General features: G+C 30.7%; 5 protein-coding genes across 6 annotated transcripts; 4 read left to right on the forward strand and 1 right to left on the reverse strand.

The window, feature by feature from the left end:
* Positions 1-505: 505 nt before the first annotated feature.
* On the forward strand, positions 506-1,907 carry LOC128962302 (uncharacterized). 2 transcript variants are annotated; one of them, XM_054308675.1, is made up of 3 exons: positions 506-533; positions 594-1,132; positions 1,192-1,907. In XM_054308675.1, exons 2-3 carry the CDS (start codon positions 646-648, stop codon positions 1,884-1,886), a joined length of 1,182 nt encoding a protein of 393 aa, XP_054164650.1. In that variant the 5' UTR covers positions 506-533; positions 594-645; the 3' UTR covers positions 1,887-1,907. The 2 variants fall into 2 exon arrangements, with proteins under 2 accessions (XP_054164650.1, XP_054164649.1); XM_054308674.1 differs by lacking the exon at positions 506-533 and having other exon boundaries at positions 546-1,132.
* Positions 1,908-3,710: 1,803 nt separating this feature from the next.
* LOC128962162 (polycomb group protein Pc-like) lies at positions 3,711-5,591 on the forward strand. Its single transcript, XM_054308514.1, has one exon. It carries the CDS (start codon positions 4,327-4,329, stop codon positions 5,512-5,514), a length of 1,188 nt encoding a protein of 395 aa, XP_054164489.1. The 5' UTR covers positions 3,711-4,326; the 3' UTR covers positions 5,515-5,591.
* A 1,073-nt stretch (positions 5,592-6,664) lies between these two features.
* LOC128962974 (piezo-type mechanosensitive ion channel component-like) lies at positions 6,665-15,204 on the forward strand. The gene is made up of 16 exons (XM_054309426.1): positions 6,665-7,167; positions 7,262-7,410; positions 7,473-8,079; positions 8,159-8,329; positions 8,401-8,481; positions 8,558-9,460; positions 9,535-9,967; positions 10,924-11,066; positions 11,129-11,793; positions 11,883-12,321; positions 12,409-12,794; positions 12,872-13,019; positions 13,108-13,319; positions 13,393-13,557; positions 13,628-13,857; positions 13,915-15,204. The coding sequence occupies exons 1-16, from the start codon at positions 6,853-6,855 to the stop codon at positions 15,078-15,080; spliced, it is 6,213 nt and encodes a 2,070-aa protein (XP_054165401.1). The 5' UTR covers positions 6,665-6,852; the 3' UTR covers positions 15,081-15,204.
* Positions 15,205-15,366: 162 nt separating this feature from the next.
* On the reverse strand, positions 15,367-17,652 carry LOC128962368 (putative uncharacterized protein DDB_G0289263). Its single transcript, XM_054308742.1, has 2 exons — positions 15,815-17,652; positions 15,367-15,373 (listed from the first exon to the last, which is right to left on the reverse strand). Exons 1-2 carry the CDS (start codon positions 17,650-17,652, stop codon positions 15,367-15,369), a joined length of 1,845 nt encoding a protein of 614 aa, XP_054164717.1.
* Positions 17,653-18,536: 884 nt separating this feature from the next.
* LOC128962284 (28S ribosomal protein S33, mitochondrial-like) lies at positions 18,537-19,162 on the forward strand. Its single transcript, XM_054308650.1, has 2 exons — positions 18,537-18,925; positions 18,995-19,162. Exons 1-2 carry the CDS (start codon positions 18,648-18,650, stop codon positions 19,089-19,091), a joined length of 375 nt encoding a protein of 124 aa, XP_054164625.1. The 5' UTR covers positions 18,537-18,647; the 3' UTR covers positions 19,092-19,162.
* Positions 19,163-19,189: the final 27 nt, after the last annotated feature.

Here is a 19,189-nt window from a genome sequence, read left to right on the forward strand (position 1 = left end):
TATCATGAATAAAAAAATGTTAAATGATTTATTAAATTCAATTTATATATTATGAATTGTTTATTGTTTTATATATTTTTACTATTTATTTAACTATAATTTTTAATAACTCCTTAATTACATATATAATTTTAATATACTAAATTTCCGCATTTTATATATTATTAATAAATTACCATATTCACAAATTATTATTATTAGTTCAAATAAATATAATTTTATTATAAAAAATTTATGAATTATCGTAATAAAAAAATTATATTAGAACTAAATTTATTATAATCTATTATTCATAAGTATTTTGATTAATTAGATTTATTTCAATGATAATTGACAGGTATTGATACTAAAGTAGTTTTACTAATTATAATTATATTTAATAATAAGTAAAACACGTGTATTTCAAACACACAAACATTTAATTAACATTAAAAACTGAAGTTCTGTAACATTGGACTTAACCTAAACTAAATTAAATTCAAGAAAAATATAAACAAAAAAGTATATAACGAGACAATAATATAAGACCTAAAGTAAAGATAAAAACTGTTTAAAAATTTAATTCAAATTTATTGCTGTTTATCATTCATTAGGATTTAATTTGATCTCAAACTCGAACTTCTGTGAATATCATCGGTACTAAAGATGAGAACCAATTCAAAAGATACCAGTATTCTTAAATATCCATCAATTGTGTCCCAAATCTTGTCATATATGGACGACAACTTTATGTCCACTGGTTATCAAATTTCAAAATTATTTGGAGATTTATGTAGTCTTGAGATTAAGAAGCGTCAGCTTATAGTTCACACACACATTATTGACACCAACGGAGCAAAAGAGGGGGATCTCTCTTATCTTTTTAACAGTTTTATTCAATTGAGTCGAAAGGAATTGATGGTAAACCCAAAGGAACTACTGGTTCTGGTAGGCGGTCACCGGAAAGCAGCCGACTATCGGCAAAAATCAAACTCATTAATCAAATTGACACAAACATTGCCTAAAGATTGTCGCGTTATATACCTTCACACCGATTACCCGATGATATCAAACAGAGGTCACAATACTGTCCGCAACTATTCCACTGAATGGGAAAATACTACACCAGATGAAGACAAACTAAAGCTTCCGAGTGAGTACTTGTAATCTTTAAAAAGTAATAGTTTATACAATAATCCGTTTGATGCACAGGTATGTGGTGTTTCTTAGTACCGAAAACAGCAAATGGTATACAAATTAACTCTTATATATCAATACTGGAAGTGCCGACTGATGGCGTCAAAGCCGTAATATATGTTGTCTCCAATAAAATACTTAACAAACGTTCGGTATCTTCTCAACTAAAACACCAACTAATAGAAGAAGTGAGACAATTGTGGGTCCGTTTGGGTAACAATGTGGCCATTGCTGGAGGTGTCGTCATTGCAGCCAAACAATGGACAACCGGAACAAATGGACGATCGGCTGAAGCACTTAGCAAAGGAGGTATTAACGAAACCCACGTCTGCGACAAACTCATCATTACATTGAGTGGACAACGGGTGCGGACGGCATCTGTGATACTTAATGGTCGTTGTCCGATACTGGCCATTGAATTAAAAGACTTCAAATCCGCCCTCGGCTTTGATGTCGACAATACCAAAGATGGGACCACTTTTGCCATTTTCTTTTGCTGCAAATATTTGGCAAACAAACGATTTTTCGATATTTATAAACTAATCTTTCCTTTGGTACCACTCTATGCCTTCAAAACCAGTCGTCTTCAGTTTGGTAAACAATTTCTAGCAAATCCTGTGACACAAACACAGACACAACAAAACAGTCGTTTCAATGATTATTTTAAACGCTATTCAGGAACTTTGCTTTTCATTAATATTACTCATTAAACACATCCATCCCTGTCCTCAGCAATACTTTTCTAAAAATTGTTTTCAAATTGTCTTCAAAATGTCTCATTATTTTTATTAGTTTTTAATACAAATACTATTTTTGATTTTTCAATGAATGATTTTTTACTATGATTTATTTGTTTTATTAATAAAATATTTTAAGATTATAATTATGATTATAAACAAATATTTAATAGTTGGCAAAAATAAAAATTAAAAAAAAATAATATTTATAAATCAAAAATATAGGTCTATTTATATGTATAACATTTAATATTCATTATAAATTATAATACATGTATAATTTTAAGAATATAAAACAGTCTATAAAATAGTTTGCATTTTTTTAAAGATTTAATGTTTAGTTGATGTTAGAGAAGCTAATAATAATAATAATAATCTTTTTTATTAATTATCTTCACTTGACATCACTGGTAATCCGTAACAAAGGTCTAACGGATATCTGTTTTCACACTTCACGGATGTATTCGTTCAGCGATTTATATAAATATAAAGATTATCTTTTTTTTGTCTACTTTTTCAAGTTTTCTATTAAAAGTTTCTATTATTTATTATATTTAATATAAAGTTTATTACATAATTTGTTTACATTTATATAAATTATCACTAAATATCAATTTTTAAAACTATAATTTTACTATAGTGTCAAAGTAATGTGTAATACATTTATAAATATACTGTATATCCCAAAAAAACCACTAAAATCTAAATAAGTAGACAAAAAGATTATATTTATAACAATTAGTTTATATAAATCTCTGAATGAATCCACTCGTGAAGTGTGATAACACATATCTGTCCGCTTAAGACCTGTATTACAGATGACCAGTGATGTCAATCTAATTGATAATTAGCAGTAATTTGTAGTAAATAACAAAACATTACTGTATTGTAAAGTATATTATATAACTGTAATAAAATTATCAATTAAACAATTACTAATTTTTTTCATAACTAATTTGCAAATTTTAATTTATCTTTTAAGTCATACAAATAAAACAATTGTCAACAAATTGACTCATATATGTATAAATTAACATTAAATAAGCTAGGTAAGTGTATGAAACATATTAATTAAAAAATTATATACTATGTACATTATTTAATGATAATTTATACATCTGAGTAATGAAAAAATGGAAAATAAAAAATAGTAATGGTTTAATTGATCATGCTAAGTTAACATTGATAACATTTATATAATTAATAATAAAATGCGGATTAATTTTATGAAAAATTGTACTTTTAATGTATTAAACATTTAGTGATATATTATTTATATATTATTTACAGAATATTGTTCTAAAAAGTAGTACTAAATTAAATATATTGTTATATTGTATGTCATATCTACTAAAGTAATGCCAATAAAGTTATATAATATTATAACTAATGCTCTGAAAACTTATAAATGCTTTTCAATGGATTGTTAGCCAAAATAAATGCTTTATTTGTCGTTTAAATGACTTTAATGACCACTAAAGACATACAATAGAGAGGAACAACAGTTGCATTGATAGCCACTATCGGAGACTGTAATACCTGTGAGATAACAGTGCTATAGTACTGACAGCTGGCGAACGACACAACTGTAAGCCAATAGCACTGATAGGCAGTCATAGCACACAACAGACCACTGTTTTGCACCTATTTTACAGTCATTTTGTGCACTCAAATCATTATCACAACAATTATGTTCTAACATATGAATTGAGGCAAACTTTTACTATACTAACAATGCATTCATTATGATTGAGGGCTGCAGTAGTTGTGTTATATGTGAACGTAATTGATGTATATATTGCTTATAATATGTTTGTTGTGAACACATTTGGAGACATTAATGCATTCAATAGTACTTTATATGTATTAATAGTCTATATGTTTGTCATCATTGCTATGAAAAGTGACCTCAATTTGTATCCATTGTTTAGCCATCAATGATATCATCACTACTATTGACAGATCCACTGAAGCCATCACTTTGTGTCTCTCATCACATCATTAATCCCTTTATCATCCATTCATCCCATTCTTCATCCAAAACATCCACTTATTGTCATTCAATCATTTGTGTCATAATTAGTGATTCATTTATTTCAACCATTTTTCCAAAAGTCTTACATTTTATCACCGATTTGTTCACAATTTGAAATCAAACCTCAAGTGATTGTCCTCATTGTCAATATCACCAAAATTTGCGACTAATTGTTGCTATTTTTGTTGACAATTAAGTGTTATTTAAATCGGCGCTCAATTATCAACAAATAGTTGACCACCGATTTGACAGACAAAGAGTCGGAGTGGCCATTGAAGTGACGGACGTCTTAGTCCTTATTATTTTTATTTTTAGTTTAGTTGTTCTCAATTCGTGTCCAAAATTAATCCCAAAACGATTGCAGAGATTGAATCACTGATGGAGTTGTCAGCCGTCGGCGAGCGAGTCTTCGCCGCCGAATGTATACTTCGTAAACGTATTCGTAAATCACGGGTCGAGTATTTGGTGAAATGGAAAGGTTGGTCTCCGAAGTACAATACGTGGGAACCGGAGGAAAATATACTCGACGCCAGACTTCTTGAATCATTCAAACAGAAAAACAAGAAAAAAACCAAATCTAAGACTAATAGAGATCGGAACAACCATTCCGTGGCCAACAGTGGCAACAATAATATTAATAACAATATCTCTGATACGAGTGCTTTGAGTCCATCGACAAGTTCTGAGGCAAATAATGCCTCGATTTCCATCAACATTGATGAATGCGATGACAATATTGATACCAAAAGTGATGTGATTTCTTCTGATAATTTAAGTGAGAAATCAGAATCATTGGCAACGAATGCTACTGAAGAGCTCAAAAAGAAAGAGACAGTTAAGAGAAAATCAACACAAGAGTCAAACCAACCGTTAAAATCAGCAAAAGTGAGTGAAAACAGTAAACAAGTTATCGACAAAAGAGTCAACAACTCGTTGACGAACTGCTCTTCACAATCGTCTGTAAATAATTCATTGCAATCGGTGTCCGTCGCAAATACCAAACAACTTAATAAATCTGATGTAACGACAAATACAACCGCAAACCGAAAAGCGGCTGAAGTGCAGACAACGACACCAAAAAGTGTGGCTAAAGAAGCGCGCAATCAATCGGTAAATACAACAAACACTCAGCTGATGACGAATACAAAGAATGTTGAAAATAATGGTATTATCAGTAAAACATCGATTGCCACTCAAATTAAGTCAAAAGAGAAACACATTCATCACCACAAACACCACTCAACAACAGCTAAACATCAGTCAAAAGCTAAACTCAATGAATCGACTCTTGTTATTACAAATAACAACTTAAATGTGGACAACACTAACAACGCTAATCATAAAACCATTAGCAGATCCTCTCCTCCGCCGGAATTCTGGAAGAAACAGAACAAACTGGTGAACCAAATACTGATCACTGATGTGACCGCAAATAAAATGACTATAACTGTCAGGGAATGTAAAACATTTCAGGGATTCTTTAAGGAAAGGGTTAACACAACTGAAATGAAAAGCATTGCCGTCTCAACTGATTCAGAGAAACCTATTGTTATTTGCAGTAAGTAATGGAGTAATGTTTGCACTCAAATCACCATTTGGTACATCCATTTGGTTATATAATATAAATATATATAATTATATACAAGCACTATATCTTATGGATCTATATATATACATCATATATATAATATATATAGTATACTGATTACCAATTAATATAAATATATATATATTATATATACAGTACATTAAAAGTAATATTATTTTTCAAATTGTCATTTAATATGGAAGACAGTATAAAGTAATCATTTTTATTTATTCTAACCATAATTTTTTGTTTAACATTGTATGTCATATAATTATTATTGATTTATTTATTTACACAAACTATTTAAATATGTGTATTTAAATTTTAATTATATAAACTAAATCTAATATAAAGTTATAATTTTTGGATAAATTGATTCTCATTAATAAAATTGATTTTAAATGCACTTAACGTTTGTTTAACATTTCTAATGTTTGATGATTCATAAATATTTTTATGATAGTTTAATATATTATATATGCAATTAAAGACAACTAAATATATGTTGTTTTGTTGTAATTCAAGTGTCAAAAATGTCATTAAGATTTGATTTACTAATACTGTTATCATATGTTAAGCCATACAATGACTTGCATTGCAAACCAATTCCCTCCCACTTCTGTAATATAGATGTATAAGTGATATGAGGGTTAGCCTTCAGTATCTATGAAATAATGCTATTAGTAATGATAGTATGGTTTACCACTAAATTTATATAAATAGGTTTTGACTTAATTTGTCGGCAAACATATCATACAAACATTTTTAGTGTTCACTCCGGCAGTCAATTAACTTTGCATTATTGCTGTTATTATAAAAATAAAAACATTTTGTGATTACATTGCGTGCAATGATGTGCTCCCATATGTACATCACTTTATGCTATATTAAAATAATGTAATCTGATTTACCTTTATTGTCGACATTATTATTATTATTATATAATTCTGTAGTTTATAATAGCAGTAAATTAATGCGCAAACGTTTTAAGACATCAGTTATTGATTTGTCACTTGTTTTATGTGATTGATATTAACCAACCAATTGCTCAATCTCTGGATCTCTCTGACCATCAAATATATAAGACATATATATGATGTATAATAAAAATAATTATTATAAAAAATAAAAAATTTGTTTTGAATTGTGTGCCCCACCCGTCAAATCGTGAATGTTTAAATCAAATCATTAAATGTAGTGAACAAGAGTTAAAAGTTTTCCACAAAAAAGTATACAAACTTTTTATACTTAAGTTTGTTAACACTTAAGTCAATGTTTAATATGAAAAAGTCATTTAAATAACATTATCTCGAATTATGGATACAACATATCAAAGCACAAACTACATCAATGGTCAGCCGGGTCTCTCACCCGACCATCAAAACAGATCAATTAATGTAACCGATATAAGTGAACATTTGAGTAGTCAACAAAGTAATGTCCATCAAAGTAGTGGTAAAAGTAGACCATTAATAGAATGGATAAGCGGTATAATATCAGTAGTTTTAATAAAGTATTGGATATGGATAGTGGCCAGTATGTTAATGGTTATGTCCCTAAGCGGGGATCGTATTGTGCTCTACCGTATAGTATATATGGCATTATTTCTCACTTTTGTGCTTTTATTTCAGGTTTTTTCTTATATTTTTTCTGTTTAAACTTTTTTTGATACAAATTTAATTAATTATTTTTATATTCTGGTTATTTATATTTCCTGAAAAATAGTTTTCATATTCACTGTGGAAACGCTTTTTGTATAGTTTTTGGTTAATTGTTATAATTTATTCAATCATTACATTACTGGCGATATATAGCTATCAGTTTAATGGAGTTCCAGAGTTTTGGAGCGACTCATTAAAAGTGAATAATCAACTGTAAGATTACCATTGATTATGGTTTAAATTTATTTGACAATTAAGATATGAATAATTTATAGACAACAAGATCTTGGACTTCAAGTATATAAACAGGACATATGGGTGCTCTTCAAGGAGTTGTTTACACCGACATTCTTCCTAATCATAACCATAATTCAAGTCCATTACTTTCACCACAAATTTCTTGCTTATATCAACTCTGATAAGCAAATAGGCTGTGAATCGCCGACAACTACTAGTCAAACAACGTCACCACAAGATTTAGTCAATGATAACATTCAACTTAATTTGGATATCGATAGCGACGGGCGGACAGATATATCGTCAACCGATACACAGACACAAAATACTGTTAAAACTTTATTAAGTAAATCACAAAAATCTTCTCAAAGTTTGCACAGAAATAAGGTTTTTGATCAACAATTATCTGTTGAGTCTTCCGAACCTAAAGATTCAAATGAGTTATCTTTGATTCAAAATGAATCAAAAACAGAACCACAAGAAGATTGCAAATCAAGTTTTGAAGAAATAAAAGAATTATTAGCAGTTGTTTGGGTCAAACTCGAGCCAATTGTTAAGTTATGTGTTGAAGTGATTTGGAGATTAATTGAGATTCATATCATAAAAGTTGTCACATTTTGCTCTGTAGTTGTGGCCATTTCTGATGTATACCTAAGTTATTACAATACCTGTATATTTAATTTTTTATAATAACTTTATGTTTACTGATTGTGTTGACACATAGGTATCAGCAATGAATATAGTGTTCATAATCTTAGCGGTATTGTCGATGCCTTTCAATCATTTGGAAACAATTATTTGTCGATTACTATCAATTTGGGCAACAGTTATGATTTTGCTTAAAATGCTATTTCAATTACAATTTGCACAAAACATTAAATGGGAAACTGTTTGTGTAAGCGTTTATATAATATATGATTAATTATATATAATATAAATTTTTAAGTTATTTTTTTTAATGATTAGTCAAATCAGCAAAACATGACATTAGATAATCGTCTTTGGATTGGTTTGCATCCAACCGATAATATATTTGTTTACCTTACGGTCTGATACTTTATTTTTAAATTATATTACTGTTTAATTTATAACCAATTTATTGAATTTGAATCTAAAAATACAGGAATACATAATACTTATAGTGGTTTTAGTTTTGCGATCGGTTGTTATAATACGACAATACGAACACCGTTTGAAACATAATAAGTGTCCGCCAACTGGTGTTGTCTTTGCTGGTGTCGGCCGTAAAGATGCTGACAAAGATCTGAAAGGGTTGACAATGTTTTGTATAAATTACTGTTTCTACAAGTTTGGTGTTGAAGTATGTTTTATATTGTTAACCATATCTATTGGTTCCCGAAATGACATATTTAGTGTTTTATACTCCTTTTGGCTTTTGCTTATGGTTTTAATGAATAGAAAAAATGTTGAGAAGATATGGCCTTATTTTGTAGGCTTTTTAGTTGTTGTACTTCCCTTACAATATATAATATGTTTAGGACTTCCTCAAGGACTTTGTATAGACTATCCGTGGAAAAACATTCCTGGTTTTAGTGACCGATTGAGGCGATGGCTATTTTTGCCAAATTATAATGAAGATCCCGGTGTCGGCAAACTTTACTTAGATTTCTTTATACTAATGTTTTGTTGTCGACAATTGATTGGTTTTAGACTTGAAAAAAGTCTTACCTGTTTGGGTGGCAGTAATATTGAGGCACATCTCGAGAAAAATATAGTGTCGACAAACATGAATAGTGTTCCCGACTTCTTTGCCTTTGGACATACAGTTCTCGACTCAATTAAGTCGACATTTTTCTTCTGTTTCTTTTGGATCACATTAGCCATTATTTTCATGGCCGGGACACTACAGGTCAGTCTATTTGCATTGGGATATGTTTTGGCCTGTTTTCTCTTCTTATGGAATGGTAATGAGTTTTATCTGAAACCCATTGAACTGGTGTTCCGACTCTGGAAGACCATCATTGCCTACACAGCTCTTGTTATTCTCAGTAAAGCAATATTACAAGTAATTTATGTTTACTTTATATTTTAAAAGTTAAATACAATTTTTTATAATATATTTTATTGTGTTGTTATTAGATTGTTGGTTGTGTTTATATAACTAGTTTATTGAAAGATTGGTGTTGGGTCGTCCAATTGCTAGGTATTGCTTGTTTGGATCCATCAAATTCAATACCAACAGAGTCTTTACCATTGGATGGCACGTGTAAACAGCCCTCTGAAGCGGCAGGTCTTCTATGGGATGCAATTTGCTTTGCATTTCTAATAATACAAAAACGGATATTTTGCAGCTATTATTTTACTCATTTGGTTCGTGAAGTTAAAGCACAACAAGTTTTGGCCTCAAGAGGTGCTGAACTCATACATGAAATTCAGGCCAAAGAGGTGGCCGACCAAGAGTTGGCTGAAAAAGAAGTAATGGAAAAGATTAAGCAAAAGATGGATCGCATAAAAGCTGCCCAACAGAGGATGTTTGCAGACAAAGCCAAGAGTATTAAAGCACACAAACAGGGTATGCATTGTTAATATCATTAAAATTATTATACAGTATATACAGTACTGTAATATTAATCTATCTTTAAATAATTAAATTCATTGTTTTATTATTTGATAAATTGGTTTAAATTTAATTTTAAGATTTAATGTTAAACTTTGTTTATCTAAAAAATGTATAATTATTAATGCAATTAATAGAAGATTACGATTACGACATCTCTCCATATTCAACAGCTGAGGGCACAGTCTGTCAATCACCTGAGACTGAACCCCTTTCTCATACACTTCCAACAGTATATTCACCGACACCCAGTCTTCCCACAATAATGTCCCCACAATCGGCTACAACCCCACAACCCGGTTATTTAGAAGTATACTCAGTAGGTCCACCTATTAAGTCAATAGATGCCCGCAGTTCTATCATTACGTTTCCATCAATTAGTCTGAGATCGTCATCTCTCGGTGAGGACTCAGTGCCCATATTTTCTCCCACTCCTACTTCCCCTCCTTTCCCAATAGCATCGGGTCTTAGAGTTACCACAATAACTGAGGCGCATTCAGAAATGTCCTCAATATTTCAATCATCGACCCGAACACAAATACCTCTACAAGTTTTCGGTGATCTTCACGAGTCTATATCTCGCGTCCATTCGTTTAAACGAAAGGTTTCCACTCGATCTCATGGCTCATGTAATTGTCTTTAATTATAACTACACTTCACTCCTGCACTTAAAAATTATTTTATTTTTAAGCACACTTTTATGTCCTTAATAATAATTATATTATATTAAATTAAATTTAATTTATTTACTTTAGTTGATTAGTTATTGGCTATTATACAATATTATTGGTTATATTACTTTATATGGTGTATACTTGTATTGTTAATTATTTATTTAATATTTTTTTTTGTCTATTTTAAACTTTATATATTAAATTATTTTATGCTAATTAACAAAATTTAATTAATAGCTGTCCGTTCGGGAGGTTATTACATGTTTGACGACACGGAATCAGAAATGGTTGATCTCAATGAAAAGCCAAGAAAATCTTTGATTCCGGATCCAGAAGGCGATGAAATGAGAAATTTTGCAAAACTTCAAGGATTTACTGCCGTATATGAAATGATTTTAAAGAAAAAAAAGTTTTATTAATTTCTAAAAAAAATAATTTATAGTTTTGCGCTAAATTAATGAAAGGAGAAGTCGACGAAACAGAGGCCACAATTGTTTCAGAAGAATCTGTAGATATTGGAGAGTCGAGTAAAGATTCGGCAATTGTCTCACTCGATAGAGATCCCGACGCATCCATGTCTACAGCAATAACAACTGTCGAACAGTTGTCTTCCAGTTCCAAACCATCAACTCATGTGATTAGCTCTAAGAAGTCTTCCAAATATTGGAAACAAGATGTCAAAAATGAAAATGAAAAAGAAGTTGATATTAGCGACAGAGATGAAAATGAAGAGAAAGAAGAAGAAGAAGAGAAAAACAAGAAAAAAGAGTCAATATTTAGTAAAATGAAGAATATTTTGCATTTATTTATTATGTTTATAGAGAGTGCACTCATTTCAATGACTGCTAAACTAAATACATTGTCTCGCGATTATCGATATGTCGCCCGAAGACTATCTATCGAAAAGAAATATTTGAAGAGAATTCTTGAAATTGAAGAATCAAATGGATCCAAATATGACTTTATGGACAATATTTGGAAAAAACGAACTTTGGCTAAGATATCACAATCAACACTTCCGAAAGAGAGAAGTTTTGATTCAGTCAATGATGTCATCTCTAAGAAGAAGAATAAAATCGGAGAATCAGAGAAACCAAATTCTGATGAGTAATAAACTGATGATTATTATTATACACAACATTTAAGATGTGGTACTAAAAAAATATAATTATTATTTGATATTATCTTAATCTTAGAGCAATCATATCTATGGAATCGGATTTAGAGGACTCATCCTTCTTGAGGGCCAACGTTTACATGCGATTCGTTAGATCCGTGTTTTATGCAATCCTTTCTCGCAGTGAAGTTATGTGTTATATAATAATAGTTTTCAATCAAATCACTTCGGCTTCAATTCTATCACTTCCACTGCCATTGTTTGCATTTCTTTGGGGATCACTATCTATTCCTCGGCCTTCAAAAGCTTTTTGGATTACAGTGATTACATACACTGAAGTTATTGTTGTTATTAAATACATCTTTCAGTTTGATTTCTGGCCGTGGCTTCGGGACCCGAGAATACATTTTTCACCATTTTATTGGCCGCGGATTTTCGGTATTAGTAAGACAGAGAATTACGCTCAGTATGATCTGGCATTACTTCTCGTCTTATTTTTCCATAGATTTATGCTTAAAGTAATGTTTTTTTTTTGTTAATATTTAGTATAAAATTTTACCTCAATATGATTGACATAATTGTATGATTTGTTAAAATCAATATAGAGTTTAGGACTCTGGGATTTGTCTGAAGCAGAAATTACAGCTTTTATGGAAACTGTTGAAAGAAAGACATCAATGTTTTTGGATCAGATGTCTCAGACAAACATATTGGCTAAATTGAAATCCGATAAGAAAAGAAAATTATCGGTAAAAAACCAGAAAATTATTGATAAATGTGAAGCAAAAGTTGAGAAAAAGACAGAACAAGAGTTGGATATCGAAAAACAACTTTTACTTAGAGAAAGAAGTTTATCCGACAGAGAGAGGGATCCATCCTTTTGTGTCATTGGTTTTTCAGAAGTGACGACAATCGATGAAACACAAGAATGTCAATCAAAAGGATTTGTATCTCCGATAAAGTTTTTAAATCTAAAAACAATTAAATTAAGGTTTAATATATTAAGACATTTTCTATATTTTTTGTGTAATTTAATGTATTATATCTTTGATTATTAATTATTTTTAGATCACAAAAAATTATAAAACCGGTCCGACATTTCATGCATAGTGTTCTTCATCCTCCATATCGTATATCAAAAGATGTCTATTCATTGATGTTTTTGTGTGATTTTGTCAACTTTTTTATACTTGTATTTGGATTTTCAGCATTTGCTGTAAGTATGATATATATAAATATGTGTACAATATTATGTAATAATAAAAAACAAATTTATAAATTTTATTAACAATTATTTTCTATAGAGTGGTATCAGTGAAGACGTGACATCTTTTCTTGAAGAGAATAAAATTCCGATACCTTTTCTGGTGACACTTCTATTGCAATTTGCATTGATTATCATTGACAGAGCTCTATACTTGAGAAAGTATATCAAAGGAAAGCTTGTCTTTCAAATACTGTTGGCATTAGGTATTCATATTTGGCTTTTCTTTGCGTTGCCAGCGATGACTGATAAGTATGTCTTATATAAAGATTTTAAGGATTTTAATTGAAAATTTGATGAAATTATTGAAATTATTTATTTGCAGACCATTTACAACCCGAGAGAACTGGCCGCCAAAATTCTACTATATATTCAAATGCATATACTTTTTATTATCTGCTTATCAAATAAGGAGTGGTTATCCCACAAGAATTTTAGGCAATACTTTTTGTAAAAAATACAATCTTATAAATTGGTATCTTTTCAAAGGGTATATTAATTGAATATTTATCAATAATTAGATTTTTGTCAAATAACAAAACATTTAAACAATTATTCAGATATATGGTAATCCCGTTTCTATATGATTTGCGAATGTATATGGACTGGATCTGGACGGACACCAGTCTTGTATTGGATGAATGGTCTCTAATGGAAGATATATTTGTTAATCTTTATGAACGAAAATGTGAACTCAAATTGGATGAAGAATTTCCCGAACCTCGCGGTAAAGCAAAGAGAAGATTCTTTAAATATTTGTTGGGCGGCGCGTGGGTTGTACTCATTATTGGTATTATTTAATACGATATGCTATTGACTAAAACATAATGATATTTAATTTTCTAAGGTTTAATATGGGGTCCGTTGGGATTGTTTGCTTTGGGTAGTGCTGTCGGTTCAACCAACAAACCTGTCGGTGCAAAAATTGAATTAGAGTTCGGAGGATATCAACCTGTATTTCAAATGAGTGTTTCAGAAAATGGATTGCAACCGATTGATGACAGACTTTTTGATTATTTAAAAACCAATAATGATTTTGTAGGCAATGCTATGGCACAGGCCTTCATCAATGGTTATGATCAAAGCGATATTATGGTCGTACATCTAAATGGTAATTCAACTGCTGTTTGGGGTATTAGTCCACCATCTGCTCAAAAATTGTCTGAAGACCTTTTGAACAATACTATTGAAGTGACAGTAAAACTGACGTATTCTATAATTAGAATAAAAAAACAAAAAACTCAAGACATGGATGTAATCATTTCTGATTCAAGAATTCGTAAATTACATCCAATCTCTGACTGGCTTTTGCGCAAAAATATAGCCGAAATGCTTAAAAGCAATATAACTGGTGAACAGCCGGCAGTCATTCCAAACATATTTCCAAACTATTTAAGAGTTCCAGAAAAAGGAAAGCCTACAGTCGTGGACAAACTTATTAGGAGTAAACCAAATCCAGATAACGAAACTAAAGATTTGTATGAATATAGAAATGTTGGAATACTATTACAACGAGCTCAGGGATCCACTGGTGATTCTAACCTTTGGTGGGAAATACACGACATCTGTGACTATTCTGATAACCGTTTTTTGGATGAGTTCTTCAAAGAAGATTTGCTTAAAAGCCAGAATTGTCAATATTTACCAATTGTTCTCTTTAATGACAAAGTATTTATAGGATTACTGGCCTTTCTATCTGGTTATGGCATTATTGGTATTTACACTACTTTTGTATTTTTGGTGTCCCGTTGGGTACGAGGTCTCAACTCAGAGGCGTCATTCAAAGTGATTTACACCCGAATGCCAAACGTTGACCGAGTCTTACAGCTCTGTCTCGATATATATTTGGTTCGTGAAAGTCATGAGTTTGAACTCGAAGAAGATCTTTACGCAAAACTTATATTCCTGTATCGATCGCCTGAAATGCTTATCAAATGGACAAAACCTGCTGAAGAGCTGCCATCACAAGAGACACAACACCAAAAACATCGACATTCAGGTCATCAACAATAAAGACAAATGATTTATAATTAATTTATTCAATAATCCCTCCAATTTGTCTAAACTACAGTATATTCATTAACTTAAATGTTTTGATAACTTTGTATATTTGTATAATAATTATAGCCAATGCCCACAACATAGTCAATAACTTTAATAATTTTAGTCATATTTCTAACAATTTTGTAATTACTTAAATTTTCAAAATAAATTTTACAAATAGTTAAACAAATTTTATTCAAATATTGAATTGTCATTCATAATGAAATTATTAAAAACAATTTAACAAAATGCATGATTAAAACCTCGATAATATGGTTATATAGCATATCAGTATAATTGAGTCAGTAAATCATTTTATATTATTTATAATACAAAAAATGGATAAATTTATATTAAATAAATGCTTAATATATACTTGTAATAGTATAAAAAAATTAAATATATTAAAAATGAATAGTAAATAAATGAGCAAATAATATACATATCAAAAATAGTTATAAGTATTATTATTATTATTATTATAAAATTGTTGTTGTTGTTGCTGATGATGTTGTGATTGTTGTTGAGGTTGATGTGATGTTTGAGTCATCACTTGTCCCATTTGTGTGGGATGTGACCAATAATTGTCAAAATTTTGTTGATTTATTTGTGAATGATGTGTATTTTGAATATGTTGTTGTTGTGGTGGCATTTGATGTTGTTGTTGCTGCTGTTGATGTTGTGGTTGTTGTTGTGATTGTTGCCAATATATTTGTTGATTGAAGTAGTTTTGTGATTGGCTTTGCATTTGTGTTATGTTTTGTGTGTCAGTTGTAACCACCATTTGTTGCGGTTGTCTCTGTTGTGGTGTTTGTACTAACAATCTTTGTGATTGTTGAACCAATAAATGTTGTGCTGGTGGTGGTGTTTGTTGTTGTTGTTGCACTTGTGGTGCATTTTGGGTAATTTGAGACAATTGTTGGTTTGAGTGATTGATAACCCATTGTTGTGTTTTTTGTTGAGTCATTTGTTGTGCCTGTTGTGCCATTTGTTTTAATTTAATGGAAGCGTTGGCAGCAGCCTGTGATGCCTGAGTACTTGTTTGTGTTATTTGTGATGGTATGGCATTTGCACCGGTAGTCGCTGTCGTGTTATGTTGTTGTGGCACTTGAATAGACAGCCGAACAGACATATTGTTTTCAGTCTTGGGAACCATTGTGAAAGCCATTCTGGGCACTGAACCGGTCGGTACATTCATACGAACACCTTGTGGTGGTTGTTGTTGAACCTGAATATTGTTTAATGGTTGTTGTTGTGGTATTTGTTGTAGAAGAAGCTGTTGTTGCTGTTGTGGTGGTATTTGATGGCGAGTATTCACATTTGCATAGTTGTTGCGAACAGTATTATTATTACTGATAGAAATTGGAGTAAAATTAGTATTATTTACATTATTTATTTGAAGAGAAGACCGATTGGCAATGTTTGACACCATATTTGGCTGAAGTCTTGGTTGTATTGGATGGTATGCATTGGATTGCATATTAGTATTATTTGCATTAAAATTAATTTGGTTTGAATTTATGATTGTATTGCCGGTTATTATATTTGCATTACCATTGATACCAATATTATTAATGCTATTATTTGTGACATTAATAACATTTGAATGGTTCACCAATTGGTGTTGTATTGGCTTTATAGACATAGACTGCGCTGTATTTAGCGATTGGCAAAAATCGGATGACATTTGATCACTAAATGTCGGGTCATTGAGATCTTCAAGAAATTTAGCGATGAAGTCTTCATCTCCAACATCATCAGTAAGACTCGGATCATTAAACAAGTCTTTCATAACTTCGGTTCCCAAGACATCCATATTATTGATTGCATTGTTATTATTTGAACCATTGGATGAATTGGATGTATTGTACAATAGCTTATCAATTGCATCAACCGTTACACTTTGAAAGTAACCATTGTCTTCAATTTCGCGCTTAATTTCGGGAATTGAATTGTTTGCAACAATTATATGACAACTATTGGTCGGTACACATGTAGAAGTAATTAATGGTTTTACCTTAATATCCATTTGATTGGTTTTTGTGTTAAATTTTGAATTATTACCAAAAGATTGATTACTCGAAGATAATTGTAAGTTCTTTGTCGAGCTGTTTGTTAATCGATTATTCGTCACTTTTGCCATTTTTGTTGGTTTAATGTCATTTGATTCACATTTGTTGTCACAACTGTTTGTCGATGCGTTTGATCTCTTGTTGGCCGTCCTTTGAGTGGCAGCAGAGTTGAGTGACTTTTGTTGTTTAGATTTGTTGTTAGAGTTATTTGTATTATTATTGTGAAACTGTTGCTGAAGTCGTGCCGTTTCTTCTCTCATCTTCATATTCTGTGCCTCAACTGTCACTTCATTCTTCTGGTAACTCAATTGGTGATGTTGTCTATACTTCCCGACTCTTTGTTTTACTCTTTCGGGGATATTATAGATATTATGCGGTGTTGAGGGCGATATCATCGACTGATTATGATTTATAACCAGTTGTGGTGTCGGGGGTGTTGTCGACTGTTGCGGTTGTGTCTCAATCAACATCGTTGTCAACAATTATAATTGAAATCAACTGTCAAATCAATATAACACTTCATATGTCTTCATTTTAGGCACTTATGGCAAACATTGGCACCAATTGTGAGATCAATACAATGACCGCAACACTCATTATCAACAATCAGTCGTCAATCGCTTCAAAACTATTCAAAAATCAACTCATTTTGTTATGAAATGCATATCAAGTGATCAATTGGTTATGACTTTCATGACATACAATCAGTGGTCAAATAAAACCATTGAAAGACAATCAAAGATTTGGTCACAAAATCAATGTTTTTGTTATTATTGTTGTTATGATTCAGTCATTAATAAAGCAATTGATTTGATATTCATATGAATGTATTGAATGAATGTATTGAATGAACGCAACGTATTGTCAATTCTATTGTGTATTCAATCGAATCAAACAAAAAGACACTCCTTTTCATAGCAGACATCAATTACGTCCAAACATTCAATACTTTTACAATACATTTGTTATTTCATTTGATGGACGTTATTGATTATAAAGAGTTTTAAGTAGTAATAAAAATTTCATTAATTTTTTAAAAATAAATCTATTTATTATATAAAGGTTTTAATTTGTTTAATATAATCAATTAGTAATAATTTATTAAAAATTTAAATTAACATTTTTATATTACAAATTTACCCACTTACATTTATTAATTTACTAATTTTGTATATAAATTTAATTATTACTTCTTTTAAATAAATATATAAAATTTTGTCAAAATTAAGCCTAACATCACTAGTAGTATTGTTAATAAACATTTGTTTCAAAAATATTGAAATAATTGATTGACTTTTAACACAACACACAGTCATAGTCTATGATTCATAGATTGTATTATATTTTTAGTATAAATATCACAGACTTTGTGAACGACTCGTGCGATGAAAACATTTGCAAAACGCGAATAATCGGTAAACAAAAGTTTGTCCAAAAGTGGACAACCATTAAGTGAACTGCAATTATGAGTTCCCGATATAAGCAGCGAATGGTTCAGTTAAGCGCCCGAATATTCGGTGAATACCGACGACCAGATTTGCCGTCAGAGTTGACCCGCGACCGCATTTACGACGAAAAAGTACGTCACGCGTGGCATTCATATCATCACCGAAATGAAGTGGTCATCAAAAAACTATCGGCGCTACCAATGGATTTAGACTGTCATCGCAATCATCTCTACTATCCTCCACATCCACAACACGTGGATCTCATCGATAAACTCCGAGAGTTGGGATTATTTCGGTAAGTCTTACAAAACATTAGTATTATATTTGACGACATTTTAATAATTGTCTGCTTATTGTCCATCAGTGACGAACATTTGGACTTTAAAGATGAGATCGAGAGACAAAAGATCTTAAGAGGAAAAAGGATTTGGAAATATGAACCAAAAAATAAGAAAAACTAATCATTTTATTAGCGTTTAAATTACAATTAAATTGTATTTGTTTTTATAGTCAATAAATATATTTATTAGCTCTAAAAAAGTCTGTCAATAAATTTTTC

Source organism: Oppia nitens, unplaced genomic scaffold, assembly GCF_028296485.1.
Source record: "Oppia nitens isolate AA-2021 unplaced genomic scaffold, nextdenovo-longstitch-racon4-pilon3 scaffold6_pilon_pilon_pilon, whole genome shotgun sequence".
Classification (NCBI taxonomy): Eukaryota; Metazoa; Arthropoda; class Arachnida; order Sarcoptiformes; family Oppiidae; genus Oppia; species Oppia nitens.

Bases quoted from the DNA above. Each gene is read 5' to 3' on its own strand.
- LOC128962162 (XM_054308514.1), top strand. From the start codon at position 4,327: ATGGAGTTGTCAGCCGTCGGCGAGCGAGTCTTCGCCGCCGAATGTATA.
- LOC128962368 (XM_054308742.1), bottom strand. From the start codon at position 17,652: ATGTTGATTGAGACACAACCGCAACAGTCGACAACACCCCCGACACCA.
- LOC128962302 (XM_054308675.1), top strand. From the start codon at position 646: ATGAGAACCAATTCAAAAGATACCAGTATTCTTAAATATCCATCAATT. The intron at 1,133-1,191 runs GTGAGTACTTGT...TTTGATGCACAG, and splicing joins AGACAAACTAAAGCTTCCGA to GTATGTGGTGTTTCTTAGTA.
- LOC128962974 (XM_054309426.1), top strand. From the start codon at position 6,853: ATGGATACAACATATCAAAGCACAAACTACATCAATGGTCAGCCGGGT. The intron at 7,168-7,261 runs GTTTTTTCTTAT...CCTGAAAAATAG, and splicing joins CTTTTGTGCTTTTATTTCAG to TTTTCATATTCACTGTGGAA. The intron at 12,795-12,871 runs GTTTAATATATT...AATTATTTTTAG, and splicing joins CTAAAAACAATTAAATTAAG to ATCACAAAAAATTATAAAAC.
- LOC128962284 (XM_054308650.1), top strand. From the start codon at position 18,648: ATGAGTTCCCGATATAAGCAGCGAATGGTTCAGTTAAGCGCCCGAATA. The intron at 18,926-18,994 runs GTAAGTCTTACA...ATTGTCCATCAG, and splicing joins CGAGAGTTGGGATTATTTCG to TGACGAACATTTGGACTTTA.